We start from the raw sequence: 27,242 nt of genomic DNA, 5'->3' as shown, positions 1-27,242 counted from the left end.
AAATGGCACTTCCAAGGGAAAGAAAGTAACATTCAAGTTATCTCTAAATCTAAATTTAAAATATTAAGTTGGGGAGATGGGAGACCCAAACTTTTCTCTAAAGTTACAGAAACTAAAATAATAGCCAGAGTGAGGTAGGCCTTGAAGTTGTGCTATCATAGAAGAGGGCTAATGAGAACTGGAAAATTGAGATGCTAAAGCACAAGATGATGGCCAATCTGGGTTATAAAGTATTTTAAAACATATTAAAAAAAATCAGTCAAGGAGCTAGTAGGCAAAAAGTGGGCCACTGGGGGGAAAAATCTGTGCCAACACATTGTGAAACCAAAGGTTAACTTATTTAAAACAATTTTTATATTTTCTGTCAAAAAGTAGCTAAAAAGATAAAATTGCATTTGAAAATCCTGACCTCCAAAGGGTCAGTACTCAAGTCTGCCCTTGTGCACAAGGTTTCAGGAATGTGTTTTTGGAAATCCAAGTGCACCCACTTTGCTTTATGGCAACGTATTACCACAGCAGCCAATCAAGAAGTGTACAGGGTTTCTAATACCCATTTAGAATACATAATAGCATAAATTCTTTTCTATTTAATATATTATAAAATTGTTGATTCTCTTTTAAGTCTGTTTAAGTACAAGTGGTTTTCAGAAAGATATATCTTTGACCAGCTTGTACTGGTCTTGAGTGTCACTGCTGGCACATTTCACCAATGACATTGCAATTGTTCTAGTTTGAGTTAATAAATCGTTGTCACTTCATAATGGAATGGACAGAAATCAAAGACAGAAAAAGGTAATAAAGATGTCCAAAATGTAAAAATGGGGATAAAGAAAACAAAAAAGAAAAAAGAAGAAAGAGGATGTCAATAAAAGAATATTCATGTCAATAAAGCATTAATAGTTATGTTTTTCATAAGTAGATTCAAAGAAAGCAATGATAAGACATATGTTGACACCAACATGACAGGTCAATGGAAATACATTACATTTTCCAACAATAAAAGTGAAAAATGCCAATATAAAACAATTCAATTTAAACAAAATTATTTCTTGGGTTGGGGTGAGGGTCCTAGCTCAAAGAAACACAACTAAACTGCCAACTCAGAGAGCCTGACTTCAGATAAAGAGATGGTGAATGACAAAGTATATGACAATCAATATGCATGGAAATCAATCAGGGATAATTCCCCCATGGATTTGTTTGTTTTTCACTTTTTTGAGGTTTTGTTTGTGTATTTGTTTTATGTAATAGATTGAACCACACGAAATTGCCGACATTAGGCCTTTTAAAATAAATCTACAAAATGGAAAGTTCAAATGAATCAGACTAATATGAAGCAACTTGATTCCATGCAACAACCAAAACAAAAAAGGCAAAATTCTGCTGGGCTTAAAAAAAAAAAGTCCTAATCTAAAATTTCCCAATGGTTTTTGTGGCAGCTGTCAGAGTTGAATAAAGAAAAGGGGGATAAAGCAAGAAAAAAGAAACTAAGGCTGGAAATGCTGTACCTTTGTTCCAGCTGCCTCATGGCTGCAGTAATTTTATTGGTTTTTTCTTCTAGTCGGGCAATTATTTCATTTTTTTCTTTCAAACCATCTTCAGAACCCTATTGAGAAAAACTATAGTGTAAAAGCTATAGTGGCTTTGACTTTTTAAACCTGAATATTTATAAGTTTCGTATACCATTTTTGTATACCCATTTTGCTATGGGATTGTTACTTTGAGATGAGCAGAGTTTATTTGTATATTAAAATACTAAGATATAAAGCAGTCATATTGCTAGTTTTCATTTAAATAAACAGGAGGAGGAAAACAGCTCAGTGGTAGAGTGCGTGCTTAGCATGCACAAAGTCTTGGGTTCAATCCCCAGTAACTCCATTTAAAAAAAAGACAGACAGAAAAAAATAAAAATAAAATGTAATTTTAAAAAAGCCATTCTGCCGTCTTTGTTTTCAGAAGGTAACAGAATAAACTCTTGTAAAATATGTTATTTTTCAAACTAAATTGTAAAGAGCTTTTGGCAACAAGTCTAAATAACAATGGCACTTTATTAGAATATTTGTAACAATTACAGTAAAGCAATTCAATTAAAATTAAATCCTTCTCAGGACTATACTGTGTAAAGAAGTTGACAAAAATGTCTTGCATATTTAGATTCAATTTTTCCAAAAGATTTAATCTTCATACTGTTAACCTTTCAGCATTAAGAAACACATTCAGATAGGTGACTTTGTTTGTTCTTTCACATTGCTGTATTTCTTTTCTTTTATATATATACATTTTTTTTTCGTTGAAGTATATAGTCAGTTTACAATGTTGTGTCAATTTCTGGTGTACAGCACAATGCTTCAGTTATACATGAACATACATATATTCGTTTGCATATTCTTTTTCACCATAAGTTACTATAAGATATTGAATATAGTTCCCTGCACTATAGAGCATGAACTTGTTCACATTGCTACATTTCTTAAGCTTCCATTTAGGAAAAAAGTCACTGGCTTTTATTATTGACATGAGAGAGTTAAAAATGGGTTCATCTCTTAAAAACCAAATCCTTCATACAAATATTCATTTTCAATTTATATAACAAGAAATTCCAAGAGTTTAAGAACATTCCTTGGTCGCTCTCTCTTGTCTTCTGAAACAACACACACTCTGTCTATGGTGTATCTACTCTTACTTTAACCATGCCCCCACCCCCTCCAACCCTGCCTTGTGGCCTCTCTGGAGTGTACATCTCTCAGAATAAATCTACTTTTACTCAAAAATCTTAAAAAAATTTTTTTAATTATAAAAAAAAAATTCCTTACCTGTAACTTTTGATACATCTCTATGTTAATTGCTTTAACTTCCTCCAATTGTTGCCGAAGGCCTATCAGTGTATCTTGCTTCTCATGAATATCTTTCTCCAACAACTTCATAGCAAGTTCAATTTCATGTTTCATACTAACTTGTACCGCTAGCTCATTCTCCACATCCTGCAATTCAACATAGCCTTAAATTCACACAGCACTTCAAGATGTCAAAATCAGATACACAACAGTTAATGAGAACAAGAGGTTCTATTCACTATGCAGACTACTCTTTTTTTTTTCAATTGTTTTTTTTTTCATAGAGGTACCGGGGATTGAACCCAGGACCTCACGCATGCTAAGCATATACTCTACCATCAGAGCTATACTAACCCCCCTAGACTACTCCTTATAAGCCGCACAAAAGGGAATCAACCAGGCACTATACCAACATTCTAAATATTTTTAAATGCATATTTTGTTAAATGAAAGCATCTTGCAGATTCTGCTAATTATCACTATTCTACTGGTTCAAGAATTAAGTATTTTAATGCTTCATAAATTCAGTATTAATTTTCCTCAAAAAAAATGGAATAGTCTATATAAATAAAAGCCAGAGATAACTCAAAAATTCCATTTCACAGTTTTAATTTCTTCTCTTAAAGAATTTTACATCAGAAGGATCCTAACATTAAACACAAAGAGCAAAAGAGATGGAAAAGCTTGCAATACCCTCTTCTTGACCTGGATTGGTTACAAAGATATTTATGTTATCCCACATGAAGGTAGATAAGGTTGAAAGAGATTTTAAGCAGTGCTTGCTTAAGGGTAAATTATTATTATCATTTTTGCTGGTTTAACTTTACTGTAACCCACCTGTCTTAACTGAGATTCATCTCGGAGCTGCCTTCTTACTTCATTATACATTTCGTCTAACCCTTGCCTAGAATGCTTATATGTTTGAAGCTCAGTTTCCACATCTACTTTGGTAACCTATGAAGAAAACATAAAACTTTTTATGCTATAATCACTACTATTAATTAATACAGCACAGAAATATCCAGCCTATGCAAAAGTCCCCAAAAGTGTCAATTTCTAATGCAAGACAGTCTGTTTACAATCAGTCTATACTTACCTCGAGATGCTGCTGTGTTTTCATTAAAATTAATTTATTTTCACTTCGTAATTGATGATTTTCTTCTTGGAGTTTAATGATATTGTTCTTTGCTATTGCTAACTAAAAATGAAGCAGAGGCAAGAAAAAATATCTTAAACATCTTTACTTATACTTGCTTTACATGTTATGTTCATGGCTATAAACAGCAGAAAATAAAATCCTATAACTCGTAAAATGTCTCTCACATCTACAGAAACTTTCCTAAGAAAAATGTGCTATTATCTCAAGATACCAATTAAAGAAATTATACTCATTTCTATTTCCTTTTGTTAGTAGTGTTATATTATGCTTATCTAATTTGCATTATGTCCTGAATACAAAGTACCTGAGAAAGCATATAAAGAACTATGTGTTAAACAGTAATACTGTAAAGCCTTATATAAAGACAAAAACACCTGTAAGGAAAGAACGTTGTGCTATTATTGAAAATGTAATACAGACATTCATGATAACCAAATAGGACACCCTTGTGAAATCTGGGCACACTGAATGACTGACCACCCTAAATGAGATCCGTATTTAACTCTCGTCATCAGAGTTAAACATGAATTACTAAGTGACTTGGCTCTGAGGCCCAGAATGTAAAAAGGGATCATAGGAAAGTAAAGCAGCACCCACTCTCCAATGATGGCTTGCAAATGAATTTCTGAACACTTCCTGATCAGGAATGTAATTTGAACTTCACAGTGCACAGGGAACTTCACAGGCTAAGATAAAGCACAAACTAGTGAGCAGCTCTAATGGTCCCAATCTATCAAACTATCAAATGGTCTTAACTATCAAAATGAAGACGCAGTCATGCAAACAATCATGTGCTCCCTGGTTTGGAAAAATCAGGCCAGTTCTAAAAGAAATGTGAATTTTAATTAATATGGAAAATAGGGTTCATGGCACTAGTAACAGATTTCTTCCTCTAGCCTAAATAATTCCAAAAATGGAAAAAATAATTCTGTGGTTTGATAGATTTTTTTTTTAGAAAAATTACTTCAAAAGCAACTTTACAAACAGTATTAAAAAGAGCTAAGAAAAATTTCAGGTTCTGGGACCACCAGATAGCTACTTTGACAACGCAGGAAACCAGAGCACATGAGCTAAGTTTTACACATGGAGGGTGGAGAAAGGATGGACATGATCATGTAGTAATGCCTGTAAGGATTAAGTAATCTGAATAGTGGACCAAGGGGGACAGTATCGTTTTAATGGGAATTTCTATCTATAGGTGATTCCATTATTTAAGCACAGGTCATTCAGATTAAAAAATGAGAATCAGTTTTTTTATAGAAGAGTCTGTATGAGTTTCATCTTCGGGGCTCATTTCTAGAAGTTGAGTATCTCAAATAATTTATAGATTCATCTGAGAATATGTGGTTTCTTTAGAACTTATGATCAATTACAACTATATTACAAATATTCCACAATAATGATGAAAATGTGCATGTATGTGTGTATGTTTAATGCATTCATAATTAAAATGAAAAAGGATCACAAATAGTAGGTCCGTGAAAGACAATTATCATGGCTGGGTGACCATACCTCTTCAATCAGCTTAGTATTTGACTTTTCTAATGAGTCAACTCTTGAATGGAGACTGCTGACTGTGCTGCTGAAATTAATAAAGAAAAATTCATTCAAAACCACAAACTCACAAAGGCAAGAAAAAAGTATGTTATTCTGGACTCATTACATTAACTGAAATGCACCAGCTGCCCTGTCTGAATTTTTGAATGGGGGAAATTTCATTGAGTTGGAGAACTTGATTTGGCTAGGACAGCAATAAAGACGGGAGCAAAAGGATCAAAGTTTCTATTAAAATTCCACTTGATGCTGCTCATTTTACTTTGCTGTCTTCTTAGGGTCCTCCTTATATTTAATTTACACGTTTAGGAATGAAAATTCCACATAAAGATTACTAAATATTGTTAAAACTAAATTAAAATTTTTTAAAGAATGAACTTTAAATGTCCACTTAATAATTAAGTGGCTTAATGAAGCTTATAAACAGTGGTCTTCAATGCAGGTCCATTTTGTTTCCCTACTCCACTTTCATAATAAATTAAGGACCTCTAAAGTCACCCATGGTTTGAGAAATGTGAGTATCAGATGCCTGTCAAAATATCAAGTATCCTGTCAGCCTGCAGCTAGGCAACTGCCCATCTTTCAAGCATAAAGTCAAAAGTCAGGTTACACTACATGAACACACTTGTTATTCAGATTCTTGTTTAAATCAATCAAGAATGAATATTATTGTACATTTTACTGAGTCTGTTTTTCAAGGTCTACTTGATTCTACCATCGCAAACTTTCTCTAAAAAAAGTAATATGCTATATACACTACAGTAAAATCTGTAAGAGAGACAACAAATTTTATGCAGCCTCAGAAACAAGTACTGGCATTTTAGTTTCACTGGTAAAACAAGAAAAATGTTTTTCCATCCATATTAAATCATTTTAAAATATAATCATTCATAATCATTCTTAGGTAAATGTCTTGAGTTTTTCATAAACAGTACCAGGGGATCCTGATGGCGACAGGTAATAAGTACAGGACTAGGAGATGGACAACCAAGCTTATGGTCCCTACTTTTCTACTTTCTAATTGTGTCACCTTGAAAGTTGTAAAACCTTTCTGAGCTTCAGTTTTCTTATCTATAAAATCCAATGATAATATCTGCACTACCCTTATGTGAGAATCAAAATAATATCAAAAAGCACTTCTAAAAACAATAAACCCTCAATAGTGGTTTTCTTCAAGTGAAGGATAAGAGAGTTCTATTTTTTCCTGTTTTCTATACTTTTGAAATATTCTAAATGTACAAGAACTACTTTCTACTTAGACAATGAAAAAATTTAAATATATAAAATATACAAAAGTAAGGTATCTGTATTGCTATAACTGAATACACATAATTTAAAAGAGAATAAGAAATCTCTCTTGGAATGGACTAAATGGAATAAACTTTAAGATAAACTGTTGAGTAAAAACAGTAAAGCACAGGACAGTGTAAAACGTACGCTACCTTATGTGTAAAAAAAGTGGGGGTAGGGGGAGGTGAGAAATATAAGAATATATATACATATTCTTATTTATTTGCATAAGTATATCTGGAGACATACATAAGAACCTAGTATATTAATTTCATCCAAAGAGGAAAATCAGATGGTTGGAGATCAAGGAAGAGAAAGATTTTTCATTTTATGCTCCTTTTGAAGTTTGAACCATGTGATGAATATATCACCTGTTACCAAAAAGTGAATACCAGGTTGCACTGAGAAATACAATTACAGAAATACAAACTATGAAATCCACATGTATTTCCTATAATACCAATTATTAAAACTCCATAATAAAAAAGACACTAATGCCAGATCTTTATTTTCTCTCTGACTTCAGAGAGAAAGCAAGAGTCACAACTTACTAGTTTCTTCTTCTAAAATGGGAAAATGTTTGTTATTTTCTGATCATAATGCATGTTCATTGAGTGAAAATCAGAAAATACAGAAAAGCATAAAGAAAATAAAAATTATTCATAATTTTATCACCCAGAGATAGCCATTTTTGCTAATTAGTCATTTTAATTAATGAGAGCAGTCCATTTCTAACTATGTAGCAAATATTACTCATTATACCTGTGCTATCTAGTGTGGCAGTCATAAGCCACACGTGGCTACTCTGAAGTGAAATGTGCTGTAAGTGTAAAATACACATTGGATTCTGAATACAGTACCAAAAAAAAATACACATAAAGTAACTCGTTAATAATTTTTATATTGATTACATGTTGAAATAGTAACATTGGCTTATATAAAATATATTTTTAATTAATTTCATGTTTCTTTTTTACCTTTTAATGTGATTACCAGAAATTTTAAGTTACCTGTGTGACTCACATTATATTTCTATTAGACAGAACTGTACTATACTATTTTACATACAGATCTCAGAAATTCTTCCCAGATAGAGTATTCACTAACAGCTTCAGTGACCAGGTGACACTGAGGGGAGAAAACTTCCACCATGCAAGATGACAGCCACACTTACACATGAAGCCCTTTAAAGTAGGAAAAATGAACTTTTGAACCATCAAAATGATATAAACTTGCACCTTATCTAGCCTTTTTTTTCTCAAGGGTAGAGGGATAAGTCTGAAATTCTATTTTTAAATTCTCTGAAGATTCTATTTAAAAATCTGACTCTCATTTCCTGCCGAAAATGAATTATCTCCAATAATTCTCTTTATTCTGAACTTCCATTCACTCTCTGTCCCCTAACTCCTCTCAAAGATGCTTAGAAAAAAGGAATAGGGTTAAGATGACCTTAAAGGTGGGGAGGCTATAGCTCAGTGAAGGAGGAGCGTATAGCTCAGTGGTAGAGTGCATGCTTAACAGGCACAAAGTTCTAGATTCAATCCCCAGTGCCTCCATTAAAAAATAAATAAAATAGACTTAATTACCTCCCCCACAAACAAACAAACAAAAAGATGACCTGAACAGGGGGAAAAAACCTAAGATACAAATATGTACTAAGTATCCACATGTCCATAATACTTACTTCAGTTGTCTATTTAATTCTTCAACATAATTCTTCTGGTCTAATATGGCAGCAATTTGAACATTCCTAGAGGAGGAAAAAAAGTAGCTTTGTGCTAGTTGAAAAGGTCTAAATTATCTAAAATCGTTGTAAAACATAATGGTAAAGCAACATTATCTTGCCTTTAAAATAAAATTCAAGAATCTTTATAATCATGTAGTAATAAGCTGTGCACTTTAAATAACTATAACCTTTTATTAAATTACTTGCTAATACTAAACAATACCATTAATTTAAAAAAATTTTTTGCATCAGATTTCTTTTTAAAGAAATATATTTGACATAACATTGTTCAAATTTAAGGTGTACAACAGGTTAATCTAATACATTTATATATTGTGAAATGACTGCCGTTTGTGGTGATAATTAGCATCTCTATCACATTACATAATTACTTTTCTCTTTAGTAGTTAGAATAAACATATTTAAATTTAAACACAACTATTTCTTGAAATAAATCAGCATTGGTAAATTTATGAGTAATAAGCTTTCATCCCTTTTTATGACACAAACACAGATGACTATCAAAAAGGGTCTCTGGAACTAATGATACGACCAAAAATTTTATTTCAGACTAAAGCCTCCATCTTCTAAGTGATTTTTGCTTTAGAAAGCTTGTAAATGGAAGTGAAAACAAAACAAAGCAGGAACTACACACACACACACAAAATCCATACTGTAAACAGATGGACCTCACACTGATTTGTAAAGAGCTTCATAATAAAATACATGTGAAATAACTTACGAAAATCATACCTTTCTTTATTTCCAATATCTTCTTCATTCTTTAAATACATGGAAAAATCAATCACCCCAACCTAAAGTAAATAAAGTTATTTGTATTTAAAGGGGAGAAATATTAGAAGTATCTTTAACATGCAACTGACTTTCATTCTTTATTTTTCTTTACTATTTAACAGCACCATTTACAACTTAGAGTAATACCTGGATCAAAGAAGAACAGTACAAACTGAAAACACCACTCTGCATTTTGTACTAGTCACTTTCACTTACTTGTGAGTCTAAATCCTCTCCCTTTACACACAGATTAGCATCTATGACATTCAGGCCAACCAGCAGCCCAACAATTACAGCTCCTTCTTCTTCCATCATCAGTGCGTGATACTCATAGAATTCACTGTGAAAATTAAAATAATAAAAATCTTAAATCACAAATCTATTTTATTTATTTGGGGGAGGCAGGTAACTAGGTTTCTTTGTTTATTTAATGGAGGTACTAGGGATTGAACCTAGGACCTTGTACATGCTAAGCACGTGCTCTACCACTGAACTACACCCTCTCCTGTACAAATTTATTTTAAAAACTAAATTTTAAATCTTAATACCTCATTGCAAGCATGGAACCAATATAAATAAAATTAGCCTTTGTATACATAAATACCTTAAATTTTTAAAAATTTAAATGTCTATACAGAAAATGTAGAAGAAAGGGACTGAAAGAGATAGAAGAGGAAAAGGAATTTTTAAGAGAAAGAAAAGAAGCAAAGAAAAATCAAAAAAGAAATGTCATCACTGAGGCCAGGAACATTTGTAACTCTCAAAAGACATAGACTGTTGTTGATCTGATAACAGTATTTTTTATTAGAGTTGAATCTTCATCCTAGGATTTATTAAAACCCTAGGGATAAAGACTAAAATGGGGAAATGAATATATGAAACATTTCAAAGCCTGTGTTCAAGCCAATGCATTTGGTATACATATTGCTCTAAACAGATAATCATTAAAGATACTTATGGAAATCTAGATTCTAAAAAAATGTTCAAACAAGAGACTTGTAAAAGAAATAGGAAAATAGGACAGCCTAAAAACTAAGACTTGACAAGTAATATTCAGAAAACTAGTTATCACCATCTCATGCCTTCTTCAAGAAGTCCCATGTGTATTATTTAATCACTTTAATTAATCTTCAGAATATTGTTGAGAAATTGAAGGTGCTGAAAGTATGGTCACTGTCATTTAACAAATGGGAAAATGGATGTACAACTGAAGTCACAAGTAAGACCAAAAATGACCAGACTCTCCAGAACATCACAGAGGATCTCTAAAAGAATAACAGAGAACAGAGGGGTTTGCCATGGGCCCACACCCCTTGAGAACTGACCACTTTGCTCTGAAAGTCTGTCTTTAAACATTTGGACTTCAATTTAAACTGACAGTTTAAAAATGCCCACAATACAGTCAAAGCAATAGTTTGGACATTCAAGATCTAAAAAGAAACCTCCTGAATTAAAGCCCAAAATTTCAGTACAAATTTTTATTCATAGCCTTAACTGTAATTTAGGAAAAAAACTAAAACTTTGATATATACAATTTCCACCTTATTGGCCTATAAAAAGCTTACGGTATTCATTTTTTAGGTTAATTCCTGATTCCTGTCATGTCTCCACCGTGATTTTCTCTCTCATTTTGCTGCTCCTTTTATTTTATGCCATCACAATGTATTTTATGTATCATTTTGTACTACATCTTCAATCCTTTTCCAAAGACAGGATACAGAAGAAATAAAAAATGAAAATAAACATGATTTAATAGTACTAACCTCAAGAGATCCCTTTGAATAATTAAGCAACGCAGGTAATCAGCCATTTTTTTTTGCATGAGGGCTAATCGAAGCCATGCTCTTGCACGACCCAGGGGGGTCCTAAAAAGCAAAACCAAATGTTCAGAAAACAACCCCAGTCCAAAGATTACAGACTACATCTTCTACCTCTACTGAGGTACACATTAATAAAGGAAAAAGGCAATTTATCATGGTTTTGTCTTTGTTTCTATAGCTTTAAGTCAGCTCTTTGAGCATACAAACCAATCCCTGGGAACTATTTAAGTCTCTTAAGAAAAATCTGCACCTGTAGGTCACCTAGGTACCATTTTATGCCTTGGAAGAAATGACTCTCTAAATAGTGAGAATATTTCTATAAGAAATATTTTTTTAGAAGGGGTTTAGTCCTCTCAAAGTGAGTTCGCAAAATGCACCAATAAGGCAGTATGATGCCTTCAAAAAATAACTGACATTATACCTGAATTTTAAAAATCATAACAAAGCTAAGAAGGTATCAAGCTGGTAATTATAGAGAATCACGAAGCTATCTGCTATTTTTGAAATGTTTCTTTTAACCAGTTGTCCTTAAAAAAAATTAAATCTCTTTCATGTGGAAGTCTGCTGGGAACAGAACTTCTAAGACAACAAATATACCTGAAAGATTGTGGCCCAAGGCCATTTTTGCTGGCTACAAGCAGGGTCTCCTGCACTAGAGAGAGCACACAGTTCTCAAAATTGAAGGTGTTTGTGCTCAAGATGAAAATGAATTCTATCAAGGCAAGAGATGTGATGTGCAAGAAGCAAAGAACAACATAGTAACTTCTGGAGGCAAACTGAACAAAATCAAAATATCTGGGAAAAGGTAACCTGTGCTCATGGTAACTGTGGCAAGGTTTGTGCCAAATTCTGAGGCAACCTTCTTGCGAAAGCCACTGGACACAGAACCCATGTGATGCTGTACTCCTCAAGGATTTAAACTTGAGAAGTGAAGTACTATTGAAAAGTAAATAAATAAAAGTGTGGATCTGTTCTCTTACTAAAAAAATTTAATTTCATACCTCTCTTAATCAAGTTCTTATCATTTAGTAAAAATAAAAGCAAGTTTTACAGAATTAGAATTTTTTAAAGAGAAATGTATCATGTAAACCTTTATGTTTTCTTATGCAGAGAATGTTTTGGCACGAAATGTGAAAGGAAACTTAATCTTTATTTCTAACAGCTAAGGAGTTTCTTATGGCTTAGCATTTTACTGAATACCATTCTTCAGAAAGCATATTTTTACTTTTGTAGAATTTGGCTTTTTTAAAACAATATGAGCGTGTATGACTTGCTATTTAACTCTAAAAACTGAGTTTGAATTCTGACTCTACCACCTATAAACTGTAACTTCTTTGACCTTTATTTTTCACATCTATACAATTGTTATAATAATAATCTCTACCCTAAGATTGTTTTAAGCACTAATTGAGATAATACATGTAAAACAATTATCTTCTTACCCTGATATAGTGCTCAATAAATAGTAGCCATTTACTTTTATCACTTGATTAAGTACAACTTGCAAACATTTGGATGTTGAATAACAGAAAATACTACCATATTCCCCACAATATATAAGACACTAAATTGTAAAGCTAAGAGAAAGCAAACTGATAATCTGACAGAAAATGCTAAGTGTAAAAAAGCTATCTCGGACACAAGAATTAAGATAAACTAAAGGAAACTCTTACATCTTAACTATAGCCTGAAGAACATAAGAACTTAGCCTTATCAACAAAAAAAACCTGCAAAAATTTCAATACTCCTGTCTCATTAGCTGGAATATTCAGCCTTTAGGACTTTTCATATACAGTTGTTCCTCACTATCTCTGGAGACTGGTTCCAGCACCCCCCCCAGATACCAAAATCTGTGGATACTCAAGTTCCTTCTATAAAATGGCACAGTATTTGCATATAACTTAAGCACATTCTTCCATTTACTTTAAGTCATCTCTAGATAATGTGTAATACCTAATACGATGTCAATGCTATGTAAATAGCTGCCAGGGTGTGGCAAATTCAAGTTTCGCTTTTTGGAACTTTCTGAATTTTTTTTTCTGAGTATTTTTGATCCAAAGTACGTTGAATCTGCAGATGCAGAACCCAATGGATATTGAGGGCTGACTGTACATTTATCTAGTGAAATAGGCAAGTGACACAATAGGCCCCAATTTTCAGAGGAAGAAAAGTAATTTGCACAAACCCTTTGGAATATAAATGGTTTATGGAGAAAACTCAAATCTCCTGAGCTTTGCCCTGGATTTAGCTTACATCAGCCTTCAAATATCTACTGACTACCTACTAATGCAAACTTGCTTAACACTCAGAAAACATAAATGCATAACTGATATAGTCTGTCTTAAAAGGACTTGTCAATCTTCTGCACTACAACGCAGGATTTAAGTAAGTGACATAATAAAGGAGTGAATATAGTGATAAGAGTATAAAAGAAAGAGCACTTAATTCTCACTGAAGGGGCTAAGAAAAACTTCATAAAGGAAATGACAGTGGAGCTGGGCTGTAAAGAATGAACAGAATTTTATTAGGAGAGAATATAGCAGAAAGCTACCTAAGGCTGAGAGAAGATTATCAACTGGAGTGTGAGGTAATTTTAGGGAAGAGCAAATATACTTCTGTGGCTGGGATGAACAAGTAATAAGATTACTTACTTAAGACCAGGTAAATCCCGGACACTAGCTCCTATTTCCTCTGCTTCTGGGTACAGCTTCTCTACCAGTTCCAAAGGGCCCCAGATCGTTTTGTTGTAACTCAAAAATGATTTTCTTACTGAAAAAAGAAAATATAATGCATACAACTTCAACATATAAAATTGTAGTAACTCCCTGTTAAATATTTCCTTTCAACATTTTTAACTTAATATACAATTATTCAGAGACCTTTCCTCTCTTACCACTACACAGCCCTGTTGATCAGGAGCCTGTTCATCAGGATCCTGATACTTTCCTTATCAGAAATATGCATCTTGCCCATTCTTCCTTATCAGAAATATGCAGGTAGGTAATTAAAGTAAAAAACACTAGGCTTATTCTTTACCAGTACCAAAATAAGACTGGTGGCCCCAGCAGGTTGATCTTTATGTTTATTTAATAAACCAAGGATGAATCGTTATTTTACTTTTATATACAAAAAATTATGACTTTACTTTTCCTTTTATTTGATTTTGAGATTTGGGTAATATAAAACCAATGAACAACTACATGCTTTTCTTCATACTGACTAGATTTCCTGTAGACCCAGTGTGTCTATCATATGCACCACCCAAGAACCACCACCAAGACAGGCAATTTTTTCTTGGGGGAGAAAACCCAATCAGCACAAAGTAGCTTTATAATGATTCATCGAGATAAGCATACGACTGTTAGGATATGGCTCATGATATTCTGTGAAGTAAAGGAAAATCAGAGAAGATTTTAAAATGTAACTATTTTGGTCATCATTTGACAAAGCACATTTCAGGAGACTGGAAGAAAATAACAATATAAGTTATTAACTTTTTTAACAAAAAGGAAGTTTTTCAAAAAGCAAATTAAAACTCAAGGCCTGAGATGAGATTGTTGACTTCCTAATGTATTAAAAGGAGTATTTAGAGACTGATAATATCAAGAGTAGGCAAAAATGGGGGGAAAACAAACACATTTACTGTTGTTTATCAGTGAAGCCTTAATAGACATCAGTTGCCTATATCCTTTGACCCAGTAATTCTACGCCTAGGAATCCTAAAGAAATCCTAGCACATGTGTACAAACATATATACCCAAAGATGTTCTTCCAACACAGTTTTAATAATAAAAACTGAAAACAACCTAAGTGCAAATTAAGAGGAGAGTAGTTAAATAAGTCACAGTATACATATATGTGTGAAATATTATACAGCCATTAAAATGTGATAAAGACCTCTATGTAAATGGTAAGATCACCAAACAATACCCTTTTTTTTTTTAAGGAGGGGGAAAAGAAAGTCACAGAATAATACAGCATGACTCTGTTTAGAGTAAAAGAGTGAAAAAATGAATTACACATCAATTTTTAAAAAAACACAGAGAAAAAAAACAGAAGAGAAGAATGACAATTTCCTTTAGGGAAATAAATGGAAGAGAATGAAGGGAAACTGTTTTTGCTCTATGTGTGTCTATGTTGTTTGATTAATATTCAAAAAGAGTATACTTCACTGTTACTTATATATTTTTAAAATTTTATTTTAAGTCCTTAATTAAAGAAAAATCAGAATCTAAAAATAAACCAAAAACAAACAAACAAACAAACTCATAGATACAGAGAACAGATCGGTGGTTTCCAGGGTTGGACGGTGGGAATGGATGAAATGGATAAAGGTGGTCAAAAGGTACAAACTTCCAGATATAAAATACATAAGTCCTGGAGATGTAATGTACATGATGACTATAGTTATTAATACTGTACTATATATTTGAAAGCTGCTAAGAGTAAATCTTAAAATTTCTCAACACACACACAAAAAACTTACATGTAGTAGTGAATGTTAACTAGATTTATTGTAGTTATCATTTCACTATATATAAAAATATGAAATCACTGTGTTGGACCCCTGAAACTAATAATGTTATATGTCAACTGCCTCAATTAAATAAACAAATACATTTTAATGAAAAAAAAAGTTAATAACATCACATAAGGTTTCTCAAATTCTGATGCCAACAAGGCTCCTCAGTTTAAAGTACATTTTATTAAAACCATGTTTAGGTAAATCTCCTCTTTTGCTTTTTACATTTACCCCCACTTTCATGTCCCATGGTCAGAACTTCTCAACTTACCCAGGCTTCTGGTATACCAACCAAAAAAACCAAGCTTCTTTTGCTTTTTATTAGTCACCTTACTATACAATGCTTACTCACACAGCCCTCTACACAGCTGCTGATCATATGAACTAGAGACCAAAATCGCCAGTAATTGTTATATAAGTATTTGCTGTAAGTAAAAGAACAGTTATTATGCAATGTATATTAATTAAGTATAACATAAACATTTTATACATAACAATAATTCAATAGAACTGTAGAGAAGAATACAATATCCACTATTATGATCATGTTCAGGGAGCGCTCACATTTCTACAATAACCCAATCCAGAAGACAATTTTTCTAGACATGCTCCCATACATTAAGGAGGTTTACATTTCAGTAATCAACTATTTTAATGTACTTGTTCAGTGGCGCTCAAACTAGTAATAGTTCATTATCAGAATCACCAAGCTTAAAATTTTTTAAGTAACCACAATTATCCTAGAAAATGGAAATCAGTTCCGAGTATGTTGAAAAAATGTCAAATATGCTTTTTACAATACACCAGCAACTAAGCATTTTCTGAGGACCACCAATTAGAAAACAAAGCAGTAGGGTATCTTCTCCCCCAAACCAATCCACCCAATACTTTAAAAAGTAACAGTAATTGTAGCCACAAAAAAATCACATTTTCAAGGATGTTTAAGATGGGGGGGTGATTTCTAAATTTAGTTAAAAAAAAACTCATGATACCTTTAAGACCGTGTTTCAGACAATGTTCCATAACAACGAAGAACTGCTGCAAGGGGGGATAGTCAGAATCCAAAGTGCGGCCAAAGCTTAGAGCAGATTCAATGAGTCCTTTGATACTGAGTTTAGCCATGTTTAACAAGTTTGCTCTCTCTACAGCTGTTGGGTCTTTTGTAGCTGAAAGCACAAGAAAGGAGTCCAACATTGTTTGCAAGACCTGACACTGAAAAATACACAACCCTTTCCATTCTCTATAAAAATAACAGTGGTTTGTTTCTCATAGGTGGACAAGTTAGTCTTCCTAACTAACATACACCCCTAGTTCTTTTTATGTCTTTCTCATGCATACCGTAGAACACTACCATGCCCACTCTGGCCAAAGTTTATGAATTATTCTCAGTATCCTGCAAACTGGCTGTTCTCTGGTATTTATCTTCCTTTTGAGATACCTCTACAAGGAGAATAAATTTTTTAAAATGGCTTTCTGTGGAGAGAAGTTTGTAGGAATAGTGGAGTAACAGACAACATGTTTAAAGGTCTCATGCAAAGGTAGATAGCAGGAACTGTCAAGGATGAATTCAAAGGCAAAAAAATGTTTAGAATAAACTGGCAATAAAAGGTATTTAAAGTTCTAAGATTCCAGTATCATCCATAACAAACGTGGCAGGTAAATAAAACAGGGGCATATAGAAGCCATTCAACTCTTCCACTCATTTTAACCCTCTTCCCGATCTTGTATTTTCATTGCAATTGTAGTTCTCTATTGCAGGGCTCCTTTATTTTCCCAGAGGAAATAAACACAGGTCCAGTTTCACGTTAAAGTTCCCTGCCCTTCCACACTGCTCACCCAGTTGAACATCAAGTTAATAAATGCATTTTTTAAACAAACTGATTGTTCTTTTCAATTCACAAAAAAATTTTTTCTTCCCCATAAATTTTATTCTCAGTTTTCTTATAAATTCAGATACTTCCCCATACTCTCATCACTGTTGTGACTAGCAGAAATATGTTCAGCAAATACAGATGACAAAATGACGCGCAAAAAAAAAAAATTAAGCGTTTAGTATGTTTCATAATCTCTGACAAATTTACTAGTCCATGTAAACCAAGGGTCCGTTTTTCCTTCCCCAAACAAAAGTCCAGAGTTCCCAATGATCTAGTATTCCAGTTCTGATCTCAGGTAGGTAGACATGAAGCCTGACACTGAATCCTAAGCAATTTAAAACGCAGCCACAACTGCTATGACCAAGCTAGCTGGTGGACAATCTCCACACAAGGTACCATTTCTTCAAATATGCATTGTGGTATGCTTCCCTCGCTTTTGGGGGGCGAAAAAACCACTCCATGTTTCATAATCTGTGGCAATTCTCATTTTTGTTAACAGTGCCCATCACAATCCGTAATGTACGATGCGACAACTAGACAAAGCGCTTTTGCAGCTGCTCCGAGGTAGGTCGGTGCTGGGCGCCGGCAGCTTCGGCCGCGCCCCGCCAGGCTCGCGGATGCGTCCTGCCAGGTTGCGGCCCCCAAATGCGGCCAAGGGCCAGTTCCCGCATCTTGCCCGGGCCTAGGGCCCCTCCCCTGCCTCCCTACTCCCGCCAGCAAGGCTGCCCAAAGCAATCGGGGCGCCCCCAGGACCAAAGCGGAGGGCTCACCCGAGGTCCTGCGCTGCTTCGCTGCCTCTCTCCCGCCCTCCGCGTCGGACACCCAGGCCAAAACCTGAGTCGCTTCCCTCCGCCACCCCCAAACCTGGAAAGTCATCGCCCGTCCCCGACTGTTCCCCGAATCCAGGAGAGACACCCCGGCCGGCCCTGTCCTCGCTCCCTGGAAGCCGTCGGAGCACGAGCCCTCGGCCATTAGGCACCTGAAGGTGGGCGGAGGCGGGAGAGAATGAGGGGCAGCCGCGCGTTGCCATGGCGACCCCAAGCGCCCCCGAGCCCCCCGGCTCTCCCCGCCCAGCCCCAGGCCCGTATTCGGGTCCTAGTTCCGACCGCGAGGCCTGGATGCCCACCGCCATCAGTCCTCCTGGCCCGACAGAGGCCTCAGCCCAGCACCGAGGGCCCGGCGTCCGCTTTCGGCGGGCTCTCCTTACCCATGGTGGCGGCGGCAGCGGCGCAGTCTCGGGCGGGGACTCCGTGGGCCCCGCCAGCAGCTCCCTTCAGGCGCGCAACGGCCGCCACGGCGTCTGCGACCAGGCCGGCTGCGGCCCACAGCGCTCCCGGCGGCGGGAGGACGCCGGGCGGTCCCGCGGCGCCCGAGTCGGGCGGGGGGGTCGCGGAGACTGCAGCGGCGGCAGAGAAATCCGCCCTCGCTGAGCCACTTTGCGTCCTGTCGGACCGGAAGGAGGAGGAAAAGGAGCGTGAAGGAGACCTCGAGTGTGAGGAGCTGGAGGGCGGACCCTAGTCCGACCATAGCTTTCTCGCCCTGAGGGCTTCGCCGAGTGCTAAAGCTGCATTTCCACGGGGATGCGAGCCACGTGCAAACGTTTTATCCACAGGATCCGGCTGGGTTTAATCAAACACACCTGACCGTTTCCCCTTCACAAAAAGAATTTAGAAAGTCTGAAGCAATTAACAGTAGGCGAAAATCTACTGAAGCTATTAGTCCAAAGCACGACGTTTAAAACAGTAAATCCATTAATTTATAAAAAGCAGTAAGAGACGGCCTAACTAATCGAGGGAAAGAGATGCAGAGATAAAGCCAGCGTTTTCACATTTCAGGGAGAAAAAACCCCTCATGATCAGATGAAGTTTATCAGTTTGGGAAAAGTGAGCTGTTACCTAGTTAGTTCAGCAATTGTTAAGACGGGAACCAAGTTAAAAATACTGACATTTTGTGGAAATGGAGCGATGTTTATCTCTTCAGTATAAAGTTGTATTATGCTTCTTTACTTCTTTTAGTTTTTATTTTTCTTTATTGTGAGATAATCATGCAGGGATAAAAATGTATAAAGCATATATACAATTTAAAGAATCAAAAAGTGAATAGCTGAGTAACCACAACCAGGTCAAGAGAGCATAGGACTGGAGAGTCATCCTCCCCGGGGAAAGGCCTTTTAGCTACAATCCCCCTAGAAATAAATGATTCTGACTTTTATGAGAATCGTTTCCTTGCATTTCAGCATGTTACTACCACGTAAGTGTGTGCCCCTAAACAATGTAGTTTCTTTTTGCCTGTATATAAATTTTTCACAAGTGGAATAACATTATTAACGTTGTTACTTGTTTCTTTTGTTCAACATCATCCATGTCCATGAAGAGTTTCCAGGTTGGGATGTTTCCAGGTTGGGATGTTTCCAGATTGTCCATACATCCTGGTACCAACGTGCAAGAGAGTCTCTAGGGTGTATAAATAAGAACAGGATTACTGGAAATCAGGTATGCCTTTCTTTAAATTTACTAGATAATGCCAAACTATTTTCAGGATTTCTAATAATAATTTTCACGCCTATTAGCAGTGTAGTTTTTGTGTGTCCATTCGAATGCTTGGCATTGTGGGGATTTCTTCATTTTCTCCTCATCTTGTGGGTAGGTGATTGTATGGTGACTTTATTTTGTATATATCTCATTACTGATCATATTGAGCACTTTAACCACGTAGTTAACATTTAGAGTTTTGCAAAGAAATGATGCCTATTTTTCTGTTAACTTAGCTTTTTCTTATTGGCTTCTGGAAGTTACTTAAATATTCTACATACTAATTTAGTGTCAGTTATGTGTTGTCAATATTTTCTGGCTATTTTTTTTTCTCTCCTTATGGAGACCTTTGATAAATATAAGTTCTTAATTCTCACTGCACTTAAATATTTTAAGAAGTTCTTAATTCTCTTGTAGTGAATTTATGATTTATGCTTTAGGGCCTTGTTTAAGAAATCCTCCCTATTCCAAGTTCATGAAGATGCTCTCTTTTAAGAGTTACATAGTTTTTATATGTATGTTCATGTATAACTGAAAAATTGTGCTGTACACTGGAAATTGACACAACAATAAAAACTATAACTCAATTTAAAAAATGTAAAAAAAAATGTCATTGCAAGGGTAAAAAAAAAATAAAGTTACATAGTTTTTTCCCCTTTCATATTTAAGCCTGTTACTGCACCCAGATTTCATTTTGGTGATGGCCTGATTGGGTCAAATTTCATTCCTTCCCTGTGTACAGCTAACTATCCCATTATGCTTTCACCATCTTTCGTGCCCTCTCAGTGAGCATGTATGGTCATTTCCTAGGCCAAAGCCTTATTTGATTTTAAAAACCACCCCATGAAGAAGGAATTACTTATCTCTGTTTTGCAGATGAAACTAATCTCAGAAAGATTAAATAACTTGCCGAAAGTCACAGAACTATACGTGACAGAGCCAGAATCTGAACCAGTACAAAAGTAGCCTCTTATTTTCATAATCTCAAAATACATCTGTGGTTTTTACAGTTTCACAAGAAGTCTGAAACTCATGACAAGTCTAATCCCTTCCACTATTTTGCAGTTAAAACATTGAAATGACTGATTTATTTTTGTCTTCTCCAAATGATGAGTAAAAAAAGGAGGGATTTGTATTCTAAGTGTATCTAGAAAAGCAAAACATTAAGTATATATTTATTTATTTTATAAAACCATGAGAACAAAGCAAAAGAGCTTTATTTCCTGGATTGCCTTCCCCCCAGGGACTTTATAGGTAACAAGTAGGAAATAAATTTAATTTGGCAACAGACCAGCTTTGTCTAAAGCAAAAAATATTTCTTCCTTTGAGAAAGATACTCTAAAGCTCCAAAATGCACATTTCCTGGATACTCTAACCCCCTTGTATTTAACAGAATTCAACCCTATTACACTTCATAGGGTTAAAATAGAATATTAATCTGTTCTGAGGTGTTTATCTACTAAAGCTAAGGATCTAGGTTTTTAAACTTACAGATAACATCATGTACTAAAAATATTATTTTTAAAAAACTAATAAGTTATCACATACTGAAATATAGGGGTGAAATTAAATGTCTAGAATTTGCTATAAAACATCTCAGCAAAGAAATAAAGGATGTTGAAAACAGTTACAGCAAAATCTAACTATTGAATATGGGTGATGGGCATTTAGAGTTCATTATACTATGCTACTTTTGTGTTTAAAAAGTTTTATAGTAATGTTTTAAAGTTCATCATTAAAAATAAGCTAGTTAAAGCTTTAAAATTTTTTTTGTAAAAATCCTTCATAAACCAAAGCAATATCCATACAAGAGCTTAGAATCAGGAAAAGTGAACTTCATCTTCTGGGTCCATCTTGGTTCATACTTCCCAGGGTTATGAGTTCCAGTCACCTGAGAGTCAGTGGTGACTTGAGTGAAATTGGATAGGCCTACCCTACTAGCTACAATCAGTCTTCTTAATGAGCAAAGCTGTCCACTGAATCCAGGTAGACCAGCTGGTCACATCATGGCATAAGGTTTCCAGTTATAGCTGGCCTGAGATGTGGTTTGCTTACATTAATAATTGTAATTCTCCTGAACATTTGTATAGCACTTGGAAAATGTATACAACATTGAATGGGAAACACGTAGGACCTGGGAAAATTGCTGAATTACTAATCAGAACACCTGGGTTCAAGCAATGTCTTGCCCAGGGTCAGATGCTAATATGGGATATCTATGCTAGGTACTCTGCAGAGTTTAATTCAATTGATAGAATATCTATGAAAATTATTGGCAAATTTTAAAGCATGCTACATATTACTACTGCTGCTAAAAAAAGCAGTAAGTAATATAAAGCTACATATAAAGATGAAAATAATTCTTTTGGCAGGGAAAAGAAACAGAAAAGGCTTTTTGGAGAAGGTGGTATATCAGTCTTTCAGACTGGATGAAGTTGCATAAATGCTAATGGAGGAATAGACAAATAAAAAGGGTACAACAAATGGGAAAAAACACATGTATCGGGAACAGCAAAAATAGTGTAGTAGAACAAATACACAAAGAAATATTAGAGAATGAGCTCTATTACAAACCATGGGTTCCAACCTATTAGTGGGACATGAAAGCAATTTTAATAGGTTGCAACTAGATTTGTTTTTAATGGAATAACGCAAAATATTAGAGTATATCACATATGAAAAGGATAAATATTTTGTTAAAGTATTGTTTCAGGTGCACGTGCATATACATGTCCATGCCGGGTCATGATGCAAAATGTATGTCTTATTGTGGACTGTGGTAATTTGTGTTTTTCAAACACCAATTTAGATCATCATACACCAAACTACTAGTAGTTATAACTAAAGGATAAGATTACAAAGAAATTTAATTTTCTAAAATCTGCAGTGTTTGACATTCTCACTAAAATCATGTAAAGCTCTATAATTAGAAGGGAAAAAATATTTAAAGAAAGAAAATTATGCCAAGACTTTTAAGCTCAGATAATGTGAGGTAGATGGTGTCCTTGACAGAAATAGGGATCACAGAGGAAGACCTTAGATGAAGATGGAAATTTACACTTTGTGCTGAGTCTGAAGTGCTCATAGAAGACTCTGAAGGCATGAGCTAGAACACAGATAGAATTAGAATTTAGAAGACACAGGGTGGGGTATATAGATTTGGTAAACAGCTAAGTACGTGATGGTTGAAGCCAGCGACTGTCCAAGGAGAGAACATAGGACCAGACCAAACAGAGCTTTGAGAAAGACCGGTCTTTAGAGAGTTAGAGATGAGGAGGAAAAGAAAGGAGTCAGAGGAAGCAGCAAGAGAGGTCAGGAGGCAGGAACTCTGAACTGATTCAGGAATGGGGCTACACTGTCATCACACCCTGGCTTTACACTATAAGGAAGACCTTGTCTAGGTTAATGGTGCTTTTCATCTGGACCTGCACAAAGTGAGTGTCCCGTAATATAAGTGACTGGTAGCCACTGCTGTCTTTGTCCTTGGCATGAGTTTCATACTTAAACTGCACTATTAGCAATTTGAGGACCCAGTCTGAGTTTAACTTCCAGCTCATTCTAAGCTTCCAACTCACAGCACCTTAGACATAAAAGATAAATCTTAGTTCTTTCAATTAAGTAGCTAGAATCTCATAATCAAGACAGATTCCCAAATGACAGGAAACATGGAACTCAGGTTCTTCTTCGATAGGGATTTACTTTGCAGGCCATACAAACCTGTAAAGCAAAAGAATTTTCTTATTCACCTCACTCCCAGGAACTGAAATTATCTTAGGTTACTTCCTGTTACATAACGTCATGATATCTAACCAATATTTAAGCCCTATCTTAGCAAACTCCAGTTTTTCCTGTCTAATCTAGTCATCTCCATCCTGTGTGTCCTTCATAAATCTCTTTATAATGTCAGCACTCCTCGGTTTCAGCTTTAGAGCATTATCAATATTTCACTCATCACTACTGGAAACAATGGTGGACAACCCTGAACTTAGTATTAATAACTGACACAGTAAGATCTGACAGTAAGAAAATTATTTAATAAAAACTTCAAGTAATAATTTTTTTAAAAAACGTGTGAGGTAGAAGCAACAGTTTTTAACATAACACTCATTTGAAAAAAAACAACTTAGAAAGAAATGATATTTCTTCCCCCAAAGATGGATACACTAAGGTTAAAACTGGTCACCATATAAATAACCAAGCACTCTGAGGTAATTCTGTTTTACAAAATATCTTTATACAAAAAGGGAAAATTGAGTAATGTCCCAAAACAAAGGGGCTTATGAACATGAATAGATGAAAACAGGGATATATGCCTTTTAAAATTTGTTACCAATTCAGAAAACAAAATTTATTCTCAAAAGAGAAAAAAAAATTTTTTTATAGCAAAAGCTACTCTAGAATACTGAAGACTGAAAATAACAGGGAGAGTAAGGGGAATCAGAAATTGATTAGAAATAATAAGTTTATAGGTAATAATTTAAAGCCTAGCTTTAAAGTGAAAATGTATTTGATATCAGAAAGCAAAAGTCAGGTGAAAAACTCAGGAAATGGCCTTTGGATCAGGGACCTCAAAATACAGAAAATAATCATCAGAAGATTGTGCTTAAATGATTAAAAAAAAAATCAATTTTCTTTACCCAATCTTTCAAATAAATAAAATATAATAAAAACCTACAAAATCAAATTAGTCTTAAAAACTTAGACTTAAAAGTTTAAACCTCAGGTCAAAAAGTTAATCCATCTTTAAAAGCTGGCAGAAATTTATCAAACTCTATGTCATACAAGAACACATTTATAATACCTGTAAATTTAGACTTTTCAGTTTGGAGTATATTTGTACTAAAAAAATAAATACTGTGTTACATTTTGTACAGTAGTAGAACTTTATGTTTAACAAGATTATACCAAAAAATAAATAAATAAAACAAAAAAATTGGAACTCTGACAGAATACATTTACATCATTTCATACCCTTGAAATAAAAGTTATCTTCACAGTCTAGCCAGGCACTGATTTTATAGCATATCCAAATTACAAATAATAGGCCATAGAGGAGACCATGCTGGTATGAAAAAAGCAAGGAAAACAGTGCTTTATCTTTGAAAATCACCCAATATGTAACAAAGACTTTCATGTTCTCCTGATGGAAGATCAAAGATGTAGAATAAATTAAGGAAAATATATTTAACGCAATGTGGAATTACATAAAAACATATATGACATTATTATTTAATATTATGTAATTGGGTTTACAGGAGTGCTAAAAAATTATGAAGATTTTTGTGGCATTCTATGGATAATAATGTACTTAAGCAATATAGTTTACATATTTTAGCCTAAAACCTTCATATAATTTCTTTAAAAGATAATCTGTTTTAAAATAATCTACAATATGACAAGAAATAATTCTCCATTTTTAAATATAATGCTTTGTCCCGGATTTTAAACAAAAGGTTATAAATTAAGGTGAGAGGAACCAGAAGGGATAACCAGTTTTCCGAGATGTGCTCTAGGAAACATTCACACTATTTCCCCTTTCTCATTTCACAAATAGTCCCTTTTTTCTCTTTCCTCACTTCACAAACTGTCCTTCTCCATCACCTTCATTATTTCACTTTTTGCTTAAAATTACTTCCTGTGAATTGTTTTCTGTGTCCTTTGTAGAATCAGACATTTGAAATATGCCTGTGGAAAACACAGGACACTGAACTTAAATTTATACAAATACATAAATGAAGTATTCACAATAGCACAATCAAATGGGACTATATACAAACAAAAAGGATATTAATTCTTCTGAGTTTAGATGATGAAGAAGCTTCCTCAAAGGAGGATACCAGTTTAGTGAGGGCACACATCCCAGGAGAATCAGCTTATGTTTGGCTCTAGTTAGAGCAACATTAAGACGTCGCCAATCTTTCAGTAGTTCACCAAGCTGAAAGAAATATAATTATTTGAGTTTTCTTATATATTTGAATTTCTTTCTGGAAAAGAATACAGTTTGTCTTGAACTATTTTCCTACTTCAAAAACATGTATTGCAATAAAGATTTATCAACATATTTAAAATTCAAGCCAGTTGGAAAAACTTGCATACAGTTGCCAACTTCAAGTATTTTATCTTGAGTATGATATCCTAGCCATAATTTAAAATTATTAAATACATATAATAAAAATATATCAAAAAATTTAAAATATATACAATAACATTTCAAAATATTAAATACATATAATAAAAAATTGAAGCTGTCTCCACTCATTGTAGCATTGTTTTAACAGTAACAAAAACTCATTAATAGAAGACTCAGAGGAGTGGTTAAACCATGACCTATATATGCAATGGAAAACTGCATCTGTTAGGACAGAATGAAATCTCTTTCTATCTAACGACACAGAAGGATCACCAAGCTATTCTATTAAGCTGAAAAAGCCAAGTACAGAATAGTGTATATATTACGTTTTGTGGGGAAAGGAGGGCAATATGACTACTGATTCATATATGCATGTATATTCTTAAAGAAACTCTAGAAGGTTACAAAAAAAAACAAAAACCCAAAACACTCCACAAACCAAACATGATTATCTGTGAGGGAAGAACTGAGTAGAAGAGGAATGGGGTAGAAGGGAGACTTTCCACTATATATATATATAGGGATATTTTTAAAACCGTATGAAGGATCACATACTCAAGAAAACTGAGTCAGGAAGAGGTAAAAATGCAAAAACAAAACAAAACAAAACAAAATCTGGCATCATCTATAAATTTGAAAGTATATCTAGGGTAGCCATTATGTTTAAAATGCTCGAAGCACAATAACCAAGAAGTGGAAGCAATCCAAATGTCCACTGATGGATGAAAGGATAAACAAGATGTGGTATATACATGCAATGGAGTAATACTCAGCCTTTAAAAAGAAGGAAATTCTGATGTGCTACAACACAGATGAACCTTGAGGACATTATGATAAATACAATAAGCCACTTACAAAGGGACAAATACTCTATGATTCCACTTATATAAGGTACCTAGAGTGTCAAAATCAGAGAGACAGAAAGCAGAATAGTGGGAGCCAAGGGCTGGAGAGAGGGAATTAGGAACTCGTTATTCATGAGTGTAGAATTTCAATTTTGCAAAATG

The 27,242-nt window shown here is 34.6% G+C and overlaps 2 protein-coding genes and 1 long non-coding RNA gene across 10 annotated transcripts in view; 1 reads left to right on the top strand and 2 right to left on the bottom strand.

The window, feature by feature from the left end:
- The window catches only part of RUFY2 (RUN and FYVE domain containing 2), a 38,681-nt gene extending 18,694 nt beyond the window's left edge, over positions 1-19,987 (bottom strand). Inside the window, exons 1-13 of one of the 7 annotated variants that reach the window (XM_072971411.1) lie at positions 18,782-18,912; positions 18,345-18,553; positions 16,693-16,866; positions 13,830-13,947; positions 11,122-11,223; positions 9,575-9,698; positions 9,317-9,378; positions 8,522-8,587; positions 5,506-5,575; positions 3,931-4,032; positions 3,672-3,788; positions 2,814-2,981; positions 1,509-1,606 (exon numbers count right to left, since the gene is read on the bottom strand). In XM_072971411.1, coding sequence (XP_072827512.1) covers positions 1,509-1,606; positions 2,814-2,981; positions 3,672-3,788; positions 3,931-4,032; positions 5,506-5,575; positions 8,522-8,587; positions 9,317-9,378; positions 9,575-9,698; positions 11,122-11,223; positions 13,830-13,947; positions 16,693-16,866; positions 18,345-18,546 — 1,403 coding nt within the window. In that variant the 5' untranslated portion in view covers positions 18,547-18,553; positions 18,782-18,912. Of the gene's footprint in view, positions 1-1,508; positions 1,607-2,813; positions 2,982-3,671; positions 3,789-3,930; positions 4,033-5,505; positions 5,576-8,521; positions 8,588-9,316; positions 9,379-9,574; positions 9,699-11,121; positions 11,224-13,829; positions 13,948-16,692; positions 16,867-18,344; positions 18,554-18,700; positions 19,015-19,910 lie in introns of those variants that run through there. The other 6 variants (XM_072971409.1, XM_072971408.1, XM_072971410.1 and 3 more) reach the window with 6 other exon arrangements.
- Positions 18,278-27,242, top strand: part of LOC140699324 (uncharacterized) — a 28,907-nt gene continuing 19,942 nt past the window's right edge. Inside the window, exons 1-2 of one of the 2 annotated variants that reach the window (XR_012077392.1) lie at positions 18,278-18,559; positions 19,948-20,066. This is a non-coding gene — a long non-coding RNA (uncharacterized lncRNA). Of the gene's footprint in view, positions 18,560-19,947; positions 20,067-23,283; positions 23,540-27,242 lie in introns of those variants that run through there. The other variant, XR_012077393.1, reaches the window with a different exon arrangement.
- Positions 24,118-27,242, bottom strand: part of DNA2 (DNA replication helicase/nuclease 2) — a 36,705-nt gene continuing 33,580 nt past the window's right edge. The window contains exons 20-21 of the mRNA XM_072971407.1: positions 25,894-26,040; positions 24,118-25,264 (exon numbers count right to left, since the gene is read on the bottom strand). Coding sequence (XP_072827508.1) covers positions 25,199-25,264; positions 25,894-26,040 — 213 coding nt within the window. The 3' untranslated portion in view covers positions 24,118-25,198. The remainder of the gene's footprint in view (positions 25,265-25,893; positions 26,041-27,242) is intronic.

Source organism: Vicugna pacos, chromosome 11 (genome assembly GCF_048564905.1).
Source record: "Vicugna pacos chromosome 11, VicPac4, whole genome shotgun sequence".
NCBI classification, from domain to species: domain Eukaryota; kingdom Metazoa; phylum Chordata; class Mammalia; order Artiodactyla; family Camelidae; genus Vicugna; species Vicugna pacos.
Note: the sequence above shows the minus strand (reverse complement) of the source record. Positions and strands in the feature narration are given on the sequence as shown.